This window comes from Periplaneta americana, chromosome 13 (genome assembly GCF_040183065.1).
Source record: "Periplaneta americana isolate PAMFEO1 chromosome 13, P.americana_PAMFEO1_priV1, whole genome shotgun sequence".
NCBI lineage: Eukaryota > Metazoa > Arthropoda > Insecta > Blattodea > Blattidae > Periplaneta > Periplaneta americana.
In genome coordinates, this window is record NC_091129.1 from 102,815,614 (window position 1) to 102,829,250 (window position 13,637).

Here is a 13,637-nt window from a genome sequence, read left to right on the forward strand (position 1 = left end):
ATTTTACTTGATATCGTTACAAAGGGTTTTTACTAATAACACTCAGTTATTTCAAAATCTAACTTAATTATATTAGTCAAAACTAGAATTTCCTAAAGAGCCGTAGTTATTTCTAGATATAACTGAATTACGTAAGTGAGAACTGAAATTTCCTAAATAGCTTTGTCAGAACTAGAATTTTGTAGAAGTTTCGAGTTTTCACGGATTTCGCATTCTGACTGTAACATATACATGAAACAGCAAGTCTTGGCCCTCCATGGGCTGTCACGCAATGAATTTGTTTTTTGACGTAGAACTACGTTTTTGTATTTATTTGTCACAGTAGGTCGCCAACCGCTTGGTAATGATGTCAAAAAGAATGTTACAAATTAATCGCTGATAACTTTTGAATAAATAAACATAGCAAAACCGTAAGTATAAGTACTACAGTGTAGACAAAAGAGCATGTACCGTTACCGTAAACATCCACACGAAACTAGTCAGACCCTGAAGGCCGCCGAGACGGGTGGGACAAAACATGACTCGAAAACTGCATTCCGCTGGTCATTTTATGCGTATAACTTTTTGAGATCTGAACCGATCCGTACGTTCAAATTGTTGATCGATCGAGATGGCTAAGTAAACGCGGAAAAAGAAAGATCCGATGTATTATTATGTTTTCATCTTTTGAAAAATAGTCGTGAAAATTTGTGAATTTAGAAAGTGGCTCGAAATTTAGATGTTGAGAGAATACAAATGTGGAGACGAGCACAACAGAAGAAAAGGGCACCAAAGACGAATCAAACAAGCCCAAAATCACCGCATCGGAGTACAACAAACGGCAGAGAGGGCGCAAGAGATCTGCGGCGCACTCTCGCTTCGTGAACTGTGTGATTGTAGAACGGTGAGACGTCTACATCGGCTCAAACAGTGAATCAGGTTAATTTACAACACCAGACCAGGTTCCAGTGGTATCAATGTAGACTGAACATCCCTCACTGACAAACGTAGTTATATACGTCCCTAAACTCTCTACGGCTCGCTGAAGTGAAATATCTACGAACTACCTTTGTACCATTGTTACTGAATTTGTTTTCGCAACTGCAGAACGTAAAACAATTTATGTTGTGGAGTTGCCATTAAACTGTTGTTGCTTAGTCAACTGTCCGAAAACAGGTCTGGACCTCAGAAATGACACCAAGGCACCACTTATGAGGTAACTAAGCCAGGAGATAATGGGATAGGGTGCCCAGTTCCTTTCCCCTTCCATTTCATGTATCGCCGATTAGATGCATGTTACACTCATCAGACTTCAGACGTATACAAACAATAATTGTTCTTCCTCTGACGCATATCGTCAAGTGAGATGTAGTGTCTGATAAGTGTAGGCCCTACATATCAGCCAGAATCTCAATCAGAGGAACATTAAACTATATAAATTATAAATATATACGGAATTTAACCGCTAAAGTAATAAGTTAGCAGCTTTTACTTGTTCTATATATTTCCTTAACTGGTACCTATTTATTATTCAATTTTATTATTAACAATAATATATCTCTTTTTGGTTTCAGTTAACCTAAGGATAATTTTATTATGTAAATATTAGGTGGAGACTGATTGCCATTAATTGCTTCTTATTTAAGACAAAGTTCACGCTGTGAAGTAGCGGTTAGCATGCCTGTTCATGAAACGAGTGTGACCGAGTTGAAATTATGGTTGGGAGAAGTTACCTTGTTGTTTTTTCCGGGGTTTTCCTCCAAACCCATTAAGAGCAAATGCTAGATAACTTTCGGTGCTGGACCCTGGACTCATTTCGCTGACATTATCACCTTCATAATTTTCAGACGCTAGATAACCATAGTAGTTGGTAAAGTGTCGTAAAATAACCGATAAAATTAAAATAGATTGAATATACAGTATATGAATATTTTTGAATGCAACGCAAATGTTACATTTAACTATTATGCTCTAATGATCCTTGATTTCATTCATGATAAAGTCCGGTTAAATAAAATTACGAGAAATAAAAAGTTGTTCTAATAAATTAATCATAATATGATTCTTAGTGTATATACGAGGGTCATACTGAAAGTCATTGTTATAAATATTAATTTTCATTTTTAGACAAACCAAGTACATCTCTTAATCTACACACTTTTTTTTGTCACTTTTCAACATAGCCTCCATTTCTTTGCACACATTTTTTCCCACCGTTCTGTAAGTTCGAAAATTTCCTTGCGGTAGAAGTTCGTTACAGCTTCCTGAAGACATTGACGTAGAGTTGGCCTCGCAGCTGTTCCTGTAGAGAACCGAAAAGATGGTGGTAGAAGGGTGCCAATTCGGGACTGTAGGGACGATGCGGAAGAGTTTCCCACCCAACTGTCCTGATTTTCTCCATGGTGACACGAGCAAAATGAGGCCGCGCGTTATTGTATTGCAGGATTATCTTCTTTTCAGGTCGTTTCTCGCGCAATGCACGACGGAGCTTCAAAAGTGTCTGGATATAGCGGACAGCATTTATGGTCTCACCAGGTTCAGTGAAGTTATTTATTTCAGTTAAATACAGAATTATACAGGCCATAATCTCTTTCGTAGTGACATAAGGCAGTATAAATAAATAAGTCGTGACAGAATTTCATATGGTTATTTGTATATTTCGATATAAAATGTCTTGTCATGCTTGTTTACATATTTCTACAAAATGAATGCCATGTCTACTGATACCTGCATTTCTTAATGTTCAGATTTATTAACAAGACTGCATTAAAATCTATAATAATTCATTCATTCATTCATTCATTCATTCATTCATTCATTCATTCATTCATTCATTCATTCATTCATTCATCCATTCATTCATTCATCATTCATTCATTCATTCATTCATTCATAGTTTTCTGCTTAAGGGCAGGCCTTTCATTGCAAATTCAACATTCTCCAATCTTCCCTATTTTCCGCCTTCCTTTTAGTGTCTGCTAACACATGTTTGCACTTTTTCTTGGAAAATAATGGCTGTTGAAAAAAAATAGCACAGTATCTGTTTCAGTGTACATATCATGGCTGTAGTTTTCCATATATAATCACTACTCGTACTTACAACTCTGCAGTGCTTGGGAAAAGTGACATAAGTCAGTTTTCACAAACCTTTTTTGATAATTTATTGACAACATACACTGGTTTATGTCGATTTGATTTTTTTCTATATGAATTATTGTAATGGGGGGAAAACCTATGTATTTTTTTCCAAGCGAACAGATGTTCCGTAAATTGTCAATAAATGATCAAAAAAGGTTTGTGGAAACTGACTTGTGTCACTTTTCCCGAGCACTACAGAACTGATAGCACAGTCTAGTCTCTAGTATATACAGTCACGAAACTTGGCTTTGTGAGGGTAATAGGAACAACTGCCGATGTAGAAAAAAACAGGTTTTTTTTTCAAGGAGCGTCGAAGCCTTTTGCATTTCTGATAACAGTGATAACATTACTTACGCGTAATTAACACCAAATATAACAATGAATGTAGGGGAGACTGTTGTACCTTTAGCATAGTGTACCTTTGAACATTTTTTTAATTTTTGCTGCTACCTAGAAGACTCAAACTGAAATACGAGTAGATTGTAGAGAAAGCCTCTAAATAGCTCTGGTCGTAGTTTGTTACATTTACTGCAACATTTGAGTTCTCTAGACAAAATAAGTTTTTTTAGTACCAAAAGTAAACATTTTGTTCATTGATTTATGTTTTCTAACACAAAACCAGATTGCATTTGCTAATATCTTTCAAGTACGATGTGTTCCCTATCATGTGGTGAGTAATAACATATTTTAATGTCCATGATTTATTCCAATCTCTAGTTCTGGGAGTCATATTTATTTAAAATTGCACCCTTTTGTACCTTTGAACACAAAACGTGTTGTACCATGGAACATGTTCCAAGGTACACGATACTATCGGTTTTTGTTTTTGTTTTATTTTAAGATCATGTCACGAAGTAAGTCTGGAGTTAAAAGGCCCCCAATTGATCCGAATGCCTTGAAGAAAGTTGTTGAAGCAGTTATTGCTCCTCCAGGAAATAAAATCTCAATCAGAGAAGCCTGCTCTGGTTTATGATTGCAAATGCATTTTAAATATGATTGTCAGTTTTTATAGCTTATATTCCCACCTGTATTCCATGTGTTCCAACTTAAAAGAGAGTATGTTCCAAGGTACATGATCCTGTTGTACCTTTGAACACATTGTATATTCCTTCATTTTATTTTTCATCCTTAATAGATCTGTAAAACAGGAAAATACATACAGGTAGTTGTAAAGGAATCTTCAATAATTATTTCAAGCATTTTTTATTTAAAAAAATTTCATTTCCAAAAATTAAAAAGAAATAAAATGTGAAAAGTGTTTAGAGGTACAACAGTCTCCCCTACTTACTAATATTCGACAGTGGGTCCCTCATCTGATTACTTCAATCGAAAATCACGAAGATTCGATTCTCGGCATGTATTATGGAATTTATTTTAAATTGAAGCTATATAACTGTGTGCATGGAAGGGACGGTCTCAATCCTGTTTTCAGACAATATTTGTTCCCTGTTCGTACAATCCCAAGAGGGAGGAACGAGAAGTCCCATTCATTGATTATTTCCTGCCCCGGAGGTACTAAGTTACGTGAAGGCATGTTTGTTATATACAATTTCTGAATTCCAAGGGGCACCACCTTGATGTCTTCCAACCACCACTATAATCATTTATGTATGGTGAGTCTTAAGAGGATATTCGTCAACTAGCAACGGAACAGTATTATAAGTCAACGGGTCTCACTATTAGGCGGCAGAAACTAATGCCGGAATACGGTTGTTAGCGTTGCATACCGAGTGCATCTAAAATGCTGCAATCTTTGAAAGGCGGTTCTACACACAAAAATAATGAAACAATTCTATACAACTATGTTCGCAACCGAAGCATTTCAGTTCTATACCCAGACCGTTGTAACCTTGCACTTGACAGCTGTGCGTAATGTTGGTAGCGTGAGATGCGACGTTGCCACAATGACCACTACATAACTGCTGACTTAACTCGCGCGAATTTTTTCATTCTGCTCCGTTAACTGAAATTGTAATTATGTAACTTTTAATTATTATTAACAATAAATTAAATATGCGACTTAAATATTATGTTTACATTATATTATGTAATATTAGATTATAATAATCGTATGACTTCTGATTATAACAATATAGAACTTTAGGCCTATAATGAACTTTAGTATTCTATAACATTTTTCTTATACTAATCAGCAAGAACATTACAAGCATTACAACAAAAATGTACTTAGGTTGGATAAAAAGTTATGGCAACACTGCTGTCACGTGACGATGGTGCGTTCGAGAGCTGCCAGCTGTGTGGACATGAACAAGGACTGTGAGATGAGTTAGTGCAGCCAGCGGCGACAGTACTCTGTCAATCTACTGCAGTGTGTAGAACGTTGACTTTCATAGGGATAGTGCGAGCGCCCTAAGGCCACGTTTACAAAACTAGAGCAACGTTCCTGGATCAAAGTTGAAGTGACACGAGGTCGTAGTGCACAAGAATGTTTTCAGGGACTGCGTGAAGCATGTGCCGATGCAGCGTTGCCATATCGCACAGTGGCACGATGGGTTAAAGCGTTCCGGGAAGGCAGGGATGCCGTTCAGGACAACCTCTGTACAGGACGACCCCGCGTGGAGGACAACACAGTTCAACCCCTTGCTTCCCTGTTGGATGCTGATCGCCGATGGACTACGCGTGAGTTAGCAGCTAAAGTCGGAGTATGTCACAAAACTGTGCTCTACATTCTGCAAGACATTCTGGGTTACAGCAAAATTACAGGGCGTTGGATACCTCATGAAATTTCCGAGGTTTAACAATGACACCACTATGCAGTCGCACAGGCCTTCTTGGACCGGTACTAAAGGAAAGATGACGACTTTCTTGGACGAATCGTCGCTATGGACGAAACCTGGGCTCGCTCATACGAACCAACTAAACTTGAAACGTCAATCAAATGAATGGAAGCATCCAGGTTCTTCTCTTTCGAAGAAAGTGCGCCCTACACAAAGTGCTGTGAAGGTGATGTTCATTATGGCGTATGACATTGCTGGGGTAATACTGCACCACGCAGGAGAAAACGACGACACTCGGTGGTACAGAATCCCATCATTCTTCATGATAATGTAAGGAGTCACACCGCTGCTGCTGTCAAGGACCTCTTGCGCCGCTGGCAATGGGAGATTCTGGAACATCCACCGTACTCACCCGATGAGTCCATGTGATTACGATCTTTTCACCAGAGTGAAAGAACCACTGCGAGGGACCCGGTACAATACCAGAAATGAACTAATCCGTGCTATAGGGCGGTCAATACGGAACATCAACAAAGATGGACGCGCTGATGGTGTACGACGCCTTTCAAACATTTGGCAAAAGGTAATAAATAAGGGGGCGACTGTATAGAAGGTACGTAAATGTTGTACCCTTGTGAATAAAGCCATATCAGAAATATCGAACTGTTGCCATTACTTTTTATCTAGCTCTAGTAATAGAGGACAAGCTTACGACAAAGAGAAAAATGTACACATTCCGCCCACTTACCCAATTTACAATGGAATTGATATAACATCCTCTAGTTCTCCGCTATCGTCGTCGCCACAGTCATCATCATCATCATCATCATCATCATCATCATCATCATCATCATTTGTTCATTATCATTAATAATACCGTTCATTTTCTTTGCTGCTCCAATTGATTTTTCGACATGTTCCATTTTCACGAGACTGCATCCACTTTCACAACGTCTTCCCAGTACAGTCTTTCAACTTCAGTTATTATCGAGGTCTTATTATTGGTTCTAACACCATTTCACCCCATGCCATCTCAATTAATTAAAGTGCCAATTTTATAGCGGTAACCTTTCCACTTCGTGACCTTGTTTCCTAGCCACTTCATCTATCACGTACATATACATTGCTTGTTTATTTTGTTCCACAAGAGCATAAAAAGCCAACTTAGTCATACTCATATGCGCAGGAATATTTCTGGCTTGTAACCGCTCCACAAGGACTTCTTTACGAGCGTTTGAGGCGGGGGTTTTATTCAGGATCACGGAATGGTAAGGGACATTATCCATGACGATCACAGTAAGGCCATGCATGTTGTAACAGCTCCAGAAAGCGTGCATGGTTCCTATTTTCATGGTAATCCCTCGGCTTTTGTGATCTGAAAATTAGAAGGACATCTCGCACAAAACCGCTCAATGGCCCTACATGTACAACAATCAGTCTGGCGCCTCTCCTTATAGGTTGGTGGCCACTGCTTTTAGGGGTATCGTCTGTCCAGAATTTAGTCACGGCTTCTCCGGCGTTAACTCAGGTTTCGTCTAACCAGGCAATTTTATGGAGATCTTTTGTCATGAGTTTATATAAGAAGTAATTTCCTTCCGTTTAATTTCCTTTATCGAAAACCAATGGTACGGAGCACTGTTTTTAATGATGTTTTGTCTCCAGTAAAAATATCTGCTGCTTTATGCAATTTAAGAAATGTTTGTATAGTGGGGTACTATTTCCTGTCGTAATATGCCGGTGAATTGCATCTCCTTGAAAAGAATCAAAAGACAGGACAGGAGAAATCTTATTTATTTTCATTCCAGGTGTTCGGATAAACACGTCCTGTGTCTCTGATGATCCAACTTCATTGAAACTTGATCCCCTCTTCCTCCTGTCTATCTTGCAGTTCTTGAAGGAGAACTCCGTTCTTTATTACTGTCTTCTTAGAGAGGCCTTAAGTTCTTGATGTCCGTTGTATCACATTATCTGCAGGAATATAGGGACACCCATGTACATGGGTGGACAACTCGTGCTCTCAGTGTCAACACAATCTCAGTGCAGGTAGAACGGACTATGAACTAGCGGTTGCGGTTCTTTCAAGACACAAGTTCGATCGCGTCTGCAGTAAGTGGCGGCTCGTTTTAAGTGAAAAACAATATAATTCCCAGATCATTTCCCTTTAGTTACAAGTAAAAAGAGATTTTCTTTATTAAGAAGAGAGGTAAAGCTTGTATTCTATTACACTTTCTTACGCACAACATTTTATGTTACGAATAAACAGTGAAGGTTTTAGTAAAGAAATACTGTCTGCATATGCTTTAGAACAGCTAAAGGTAAAAATGAGATATCAACAAGGTGAGACTGATATCAAATATCATTAGCATGTTGTGCATGCGAGTTACAGAATTGCACGGCATATAATCGACTAGCTAAGAACATTTATGGATAAATTTGAAATGTGGTAGTATCATGTAGAACATAGACAACTTTACTTTCTTTGACTATAAACTATCTTGAAGAGTGATAAGAAAGTCTTTTTTATCAAATATAAGACTCTACTTCAAGACCTACAGCAGAATTCACTGCCAACTTTGGAATCTTTTTGGCTTACGCCGATAGAAAATCCTGAAAATTTATAGCTTGAATTAATAAATCTACAGAACAGCACGCCACTCAGATTGCAGCAAAATGAGGAATCGAACTGTTCGTAATGTTGCCTAAGTCAGAATTTCCAAATATACTCTTTGCTTCCATATATACTGTATGTGCTTGAGGCAGAGTTTAATACAAGAAAGAAGTGTAAAAGCTCTCAAAGTAAAGAAAGAGCTCAGAAGTAAGCTTATTTCATCTGCCGTGACATGTAAAAAATACTCCCTTGAATTTGTTATTTTTTGCGAATACAGACTATTACCTTTCTGAGAACAGAAGAATACTCTTTAATGTATAAAGACTTCTAAATTCTAGTGTTCTACGCTTCAAATAAGACATATAATAAGAAATATTAACAAATAGTGTGATAATAAATAAGTGTTGCAGCTATATTTGTTGTATCTTGAAAACGTATTCAGTTTGTGTTTCCAGTACTAAACTACAAAACTAGAAAATAATATAATTTTGTTGTGTGTTCAGGTATAGTCTGTCTAAAATTACTATAATTATTGTACCATGCCTCATTCTGAAATTCAAATCATGGAATAGATATCACGATCACCTGCATGAGCCGCCAGAGGGCACCGTGGCTTTTGCAGCGAAACTACAAACAACTTGTAACTGCTGCGGCTGGTTCTGTCTGCCTTTCTCTCTTTCAAGGGTTTTTTTAGCACTTTGGGAGCACGAGTTGCCCATCCATGCCCATGTAGGTTACTCGTATACGCACGAATTCTTTCCCATGCTCGTAAAACTGACGAGTTCTTCGCACAAATTCTGACGCCTGATTGTTCAACGCTACACATTTACGTAAAGGATTCTCACTCCGTGAATTATCATTCACTTAATGTCTTTTTTGCGACATTTCACTACAGCACTACAAATTATAACTTTATAGACACTAACACACATTACGCACGTGGTAGTAAAACCATGCAACACAGCATGCAGCAAGCTGACAATATAGCAACGCAGCAGAAGCAACTGATAGAAAATACTACGTTGTGATTGGTTCAGAAGGCTACCACATAGCTTTCTTCAACTTTTGCCAACGCAAATAACTGTCAAGTGCGAGGTTACAGCGGCCGGGATATTTGTAGGATCTTTCAGAGTAGATGTTAGAAATGCAATTCTCCCATTTGGACTTCTGGAAGATGCACCCTTGCGCATCAGACAGAAAATATCGGCTCATTCCTAATAAACGTTCGCTGCCATCATGATAATGTTTTTCCTGGACAATGCATAAAAAATTTGTTTCAGAAATAATATTACTGTTCGGCAGTACGTATAGGTGTAACAGTTATATCTTTAATGAAACTTAACAAATATAGTCTAAAGAGTCGACTGATAGACAATTTACGTTCAGTTTTATGGATTGCAACTGCTAACGTAATATTACCTGACATAGAGAATCTTATATACTCGTATAACTTCTGACTTCTGTAGTAGGTCCTTCAAATAAGAAAATGAACTCTTGTAATTTAAGAAAATGCATTTTAACATTACACACATTGCAATTGTAATAGATTAGCAATGAAATGAAAGCTTAGAAAATAATTACTTTTTGTTTTTCAGTTTGTACATTATGTATTTGCGACCAGTATTTGTTTCTTTCTGCCAATGCTTCGTGACGGAATACAACTCAAGTACAGTACATATTGTTTTCCCTTAGAAGAATATACTATAGCCTATTATTTAACATAAAGTACTTTTAATTTATAAATAAATATTCACAAAATTATAATTATATATCACAATTATTTAAAGTTTCAAATAATGTTTGTCCCTTATTTCTTCGTCTTTTGTAGATGATGTTATATAAATTCATTACAATTTATTTACTGCTGATGGTTATTATTGTGAATAACGTATCTCAGACACTTATAACATAAATTGTGTCATTTGTATGATTGTGATTTTCCCTACAACTACAATCTCCTCCTTACTGTAACATTTTATATATCCCTGCCTGATCACTGAGTAGTCGTACAGCGGAGCTCGCGGGGTATCCAGTAACTTCAAAACCATAAATTGTGACACCACTTTGTGCTGATTTCGTAAAACCACTGTCTTACAGCATCCTGTACTCAATTTTTAGAACCCTTATATTATTATTATTATTATTATTATTATTATTATTATTATTATTATTATTATTATTATTATTATCGTTTCATTTTAATATTTACAGTAAATCCACAAAATTTCATGATAGGTATTTTAAATTATTTTTGTTGCTTTCATTTTCCAATAAAAAAACTACAATTTTGACGCAGAATATGTCTTTCTCCGCACCAAGTATGGGAACCCGTTCCGGAATTTGTCGCAAAATAAACCGTAGAAAATCACTTGTGATAAAGGAAATATGGCCTGATGATTCTGAAATAGGATGAAAGATTCTGTGAGTGGGTTATAAATTAAAGAGATACACAAATACACGCCGCAACCAATCATGATTTCATAATCTATCCGGTCACAACACGACACTATTGTCAGTCCCTCTCCACAGAACTTCCGCGTATTCTTCGTCTTTTACAATATACACTATCCGTTCTTGGATTCATTACCGATAGATGTCCAGAGTGAAACATCTCATTTTAGAACTCACAGTGCCCCAGGGTATATATTAGAATTCACAATTGTAAGTAGTTTATAAAGTAATTATGTAATTTAATTTGTGATCTAGTTTAAGTAAGTATTTAAGTTCGATATTCCTGTGGCTTATGCATGTTTTTCTGTTTCGAGCTTGTCTTAGGTATAGGCCTACTAACATTATATTATCATGTATTTCGTTTTTATCATCTGGTTGAGTGGAAGAAACGGCCTCACGGCCTTAACTCTGCCAGAAAAAAACATTGTTAAATAACTACTGAAGCTTTCCTGGCGACGTGATAATTCGAAATTTTCTCGGGCTTCGAGAAAATTTCGAACATTATTAATTCTCTTGGAACTGCAGTGATTGAAGCTTAGTTTCATCATGAGATACTACAAATTTCCGGAAAAGAGAGTCTACATTTCCAGTATCCATTTTAGTTAGTTGTTGTAGGTAATGCATGTCAAAGTGTCCGTAGGTATCTCAAAATTTGTTATGTAATCGGTAGTTGTTGGGTTGCACTAACGTAAATGAGCAGCTTGCACTGCCAGCATGTACTGGCTTGCTCGCCGATAAGACATGTACCGCGTTACGGTCGATTACCAACTGGATCATTCGTTAATTTCTCCAGTAATAATTATCTTTGCTTTATGTCTTCATTCTCCGCATAATCTCGTTCATTTTCCACTTTCATTTCTGTTGCATTTTCAGATGCGTTGTTTTGGTCAGGAAAATCACTTGCATCATTCCATGGCTGTCTTTCACCTGTTCCCCAGATGAAGTAGACTAGAGCCGTGAATACATAAACACCTCCACCAATGTCCCAGATGAGTTGCCACTCTGCAAGTCCACTCTGAAAATAGTGTTACACATTTGCATGTAATTTTAAATAAGACAAATATTGTAATTGTTACACTTCTATAAAATTTGTTAATGTTAACCCTTAAAATGTGCACACTACTTAATGTGCCAGTGTAATATGATAATTGACTCTCTGGAGAAGTCGTCACTAACATTTGAATTAGCTGAACTGTTAGAGCGTCTATTTTCTGTGCTAGTTCAAATTCCAGTGAGTCCAAATAGATTTTGCACAGAACGAGAACGGTGCTGCGTTAGGTTTTCTGGCGTACCTGCTTGCCATCTTTTCACTGTTTTTCATAATTTACAATCATCTTTATCACGTGTACAGAAACAAACTGTATGAGAACGTTATTATAGAAATGTGTAGAGTTGGTACCATTAAAATGTTTCTGCATGTACAATGAAATCAGTGAAAGTACCTTTGAACAAAATTTAGAGAAATTAAAAAAAAAAATCATGTAGTAAATATTAGTGAATATTTTCTAACAGTGATTTACAGTATATCATATCGTTAAAAAATTTCAAGAGGTGTATTTTTAAAGAAAATGTGGAATTATGGACACTTCACGCGATTATAAATTCTGCTCAGGAATACCGAAGTTTCAACTATGAAACCCCTTGATAAGAGATGACACGAGATATTAAAAGATCCGTACGAAATATACGAGAATTATAAAGTGACTCGTGGCATAGCTTAGTGGTTTTTAACGTACCTTGTCCTTGGTTATGGCTCCTGCTATGAATCCGGAAAATGCACTAAATAAGGAACCGACTGCATTTTGTATACCAAATATTGTTCCTGGAATCACAAGATTCATATTTGAAACGACAAAAAGAATAGAAGCATTATTACAAAATACATATAAAAACTATACGAGCATTGTAAAATTCTTGCACAGAAGTGTTGATAGGAAATTCTTATAGACCTTAAATATTTATAGAACGTCCATTAGAAAATTTTTAAGCGTAATGTATTGAATTATCTTTAGAAAATTATTATACAAAATCCATCGTTAAATTATATTCTTATGTAATTTTGTAGAGAAGTCAATAGAACATCCTTACATGAAATCTTTACAAGTGTCACCAGAAATTAATTTCTTTAAATATCTTTTTACAAAATTTCTACATAAAATCCATCGAAATATCACTAAACATTCCCGATACAGAATATATAAAATGTCATTAAAATACTTAATGTGAATCTACGAGTATAAAAAGTCACTAAGTCTAACATGCAATGTGTAATTTCATTAAACAGTATAAATACACTGTAAAATCCTTAGATAATAATACATGCCTACATAAAGAAATTATCATTCTAAAATGGTTGGTAGATTGCTATGGTTGATAGTGGAAGCGTCATTTAAGTGGGAATGGTGATAATTGCCTTTCCCTGAGTTTGACTTAAAAAAAATTAATACTACTAAAAATGTGAGAATTGTACTTTTCTAAACGACTGAGAAGTAAAAGACGAGATAATTAGTTTAATGACATTTCTCAATTGTAACCAAGCTGTTCCCCTTGGCTAAATTAGCACTAGTTATCTATTGCAAATAAAAGTACAAATATTTTTGTTAATTGAAATTAAAATTTCTTTATCAGTAAAATTGTGTGTTCATTTGAAGGCATCTGCGTCATGTTAACATGGAAATGCATGTAAGTTGCGAATCGTATAAGTAGAGTAAAAGTAAAACAAA

At 36.3% G+C, this 13,637-nt stretch overlaps 1 protein-coding gene across 4 annotated transcripts in view; it reads right to left on the minus strand.

The window, feature by feature from the left end:
- Positions 1 to 2,131: 2,131 nt before the first annotated feature.
- The window catches only part of LOC138712188 (vesicular glutamate transporter 1-like), a 51,612-nt gene continuing 40,106 nt past the window's right edge, over positions 2,132 to 13,637 (minus strand). For 2 of the 4 annotated variants that reach the window (XM_069843694.1, XM_069843693.1), the window contains exons 10-11: positions 12,651 to 12,736; positions 2,136 to 11,929 (exon numbers count right to left, since the gene is read on the minus strand). In XM_069843694.1, coding sequence (XP_069699795.1) covers positions 11,714 to 11,929; positions 12,651 to 12,736 — 302 coding nt within the window. In that variant the 3' untranslated portion in view covers positions 2,136 to 11,713. Of the gene's footprint in view, positions 11,930 to 12,650; positions 12,737 to 13,637 lie in introns of all 4 variants that reach the window. The other 2 variants (XM_069843695.1, XM_069843692.1) reach the window with 2 other exon arrangements.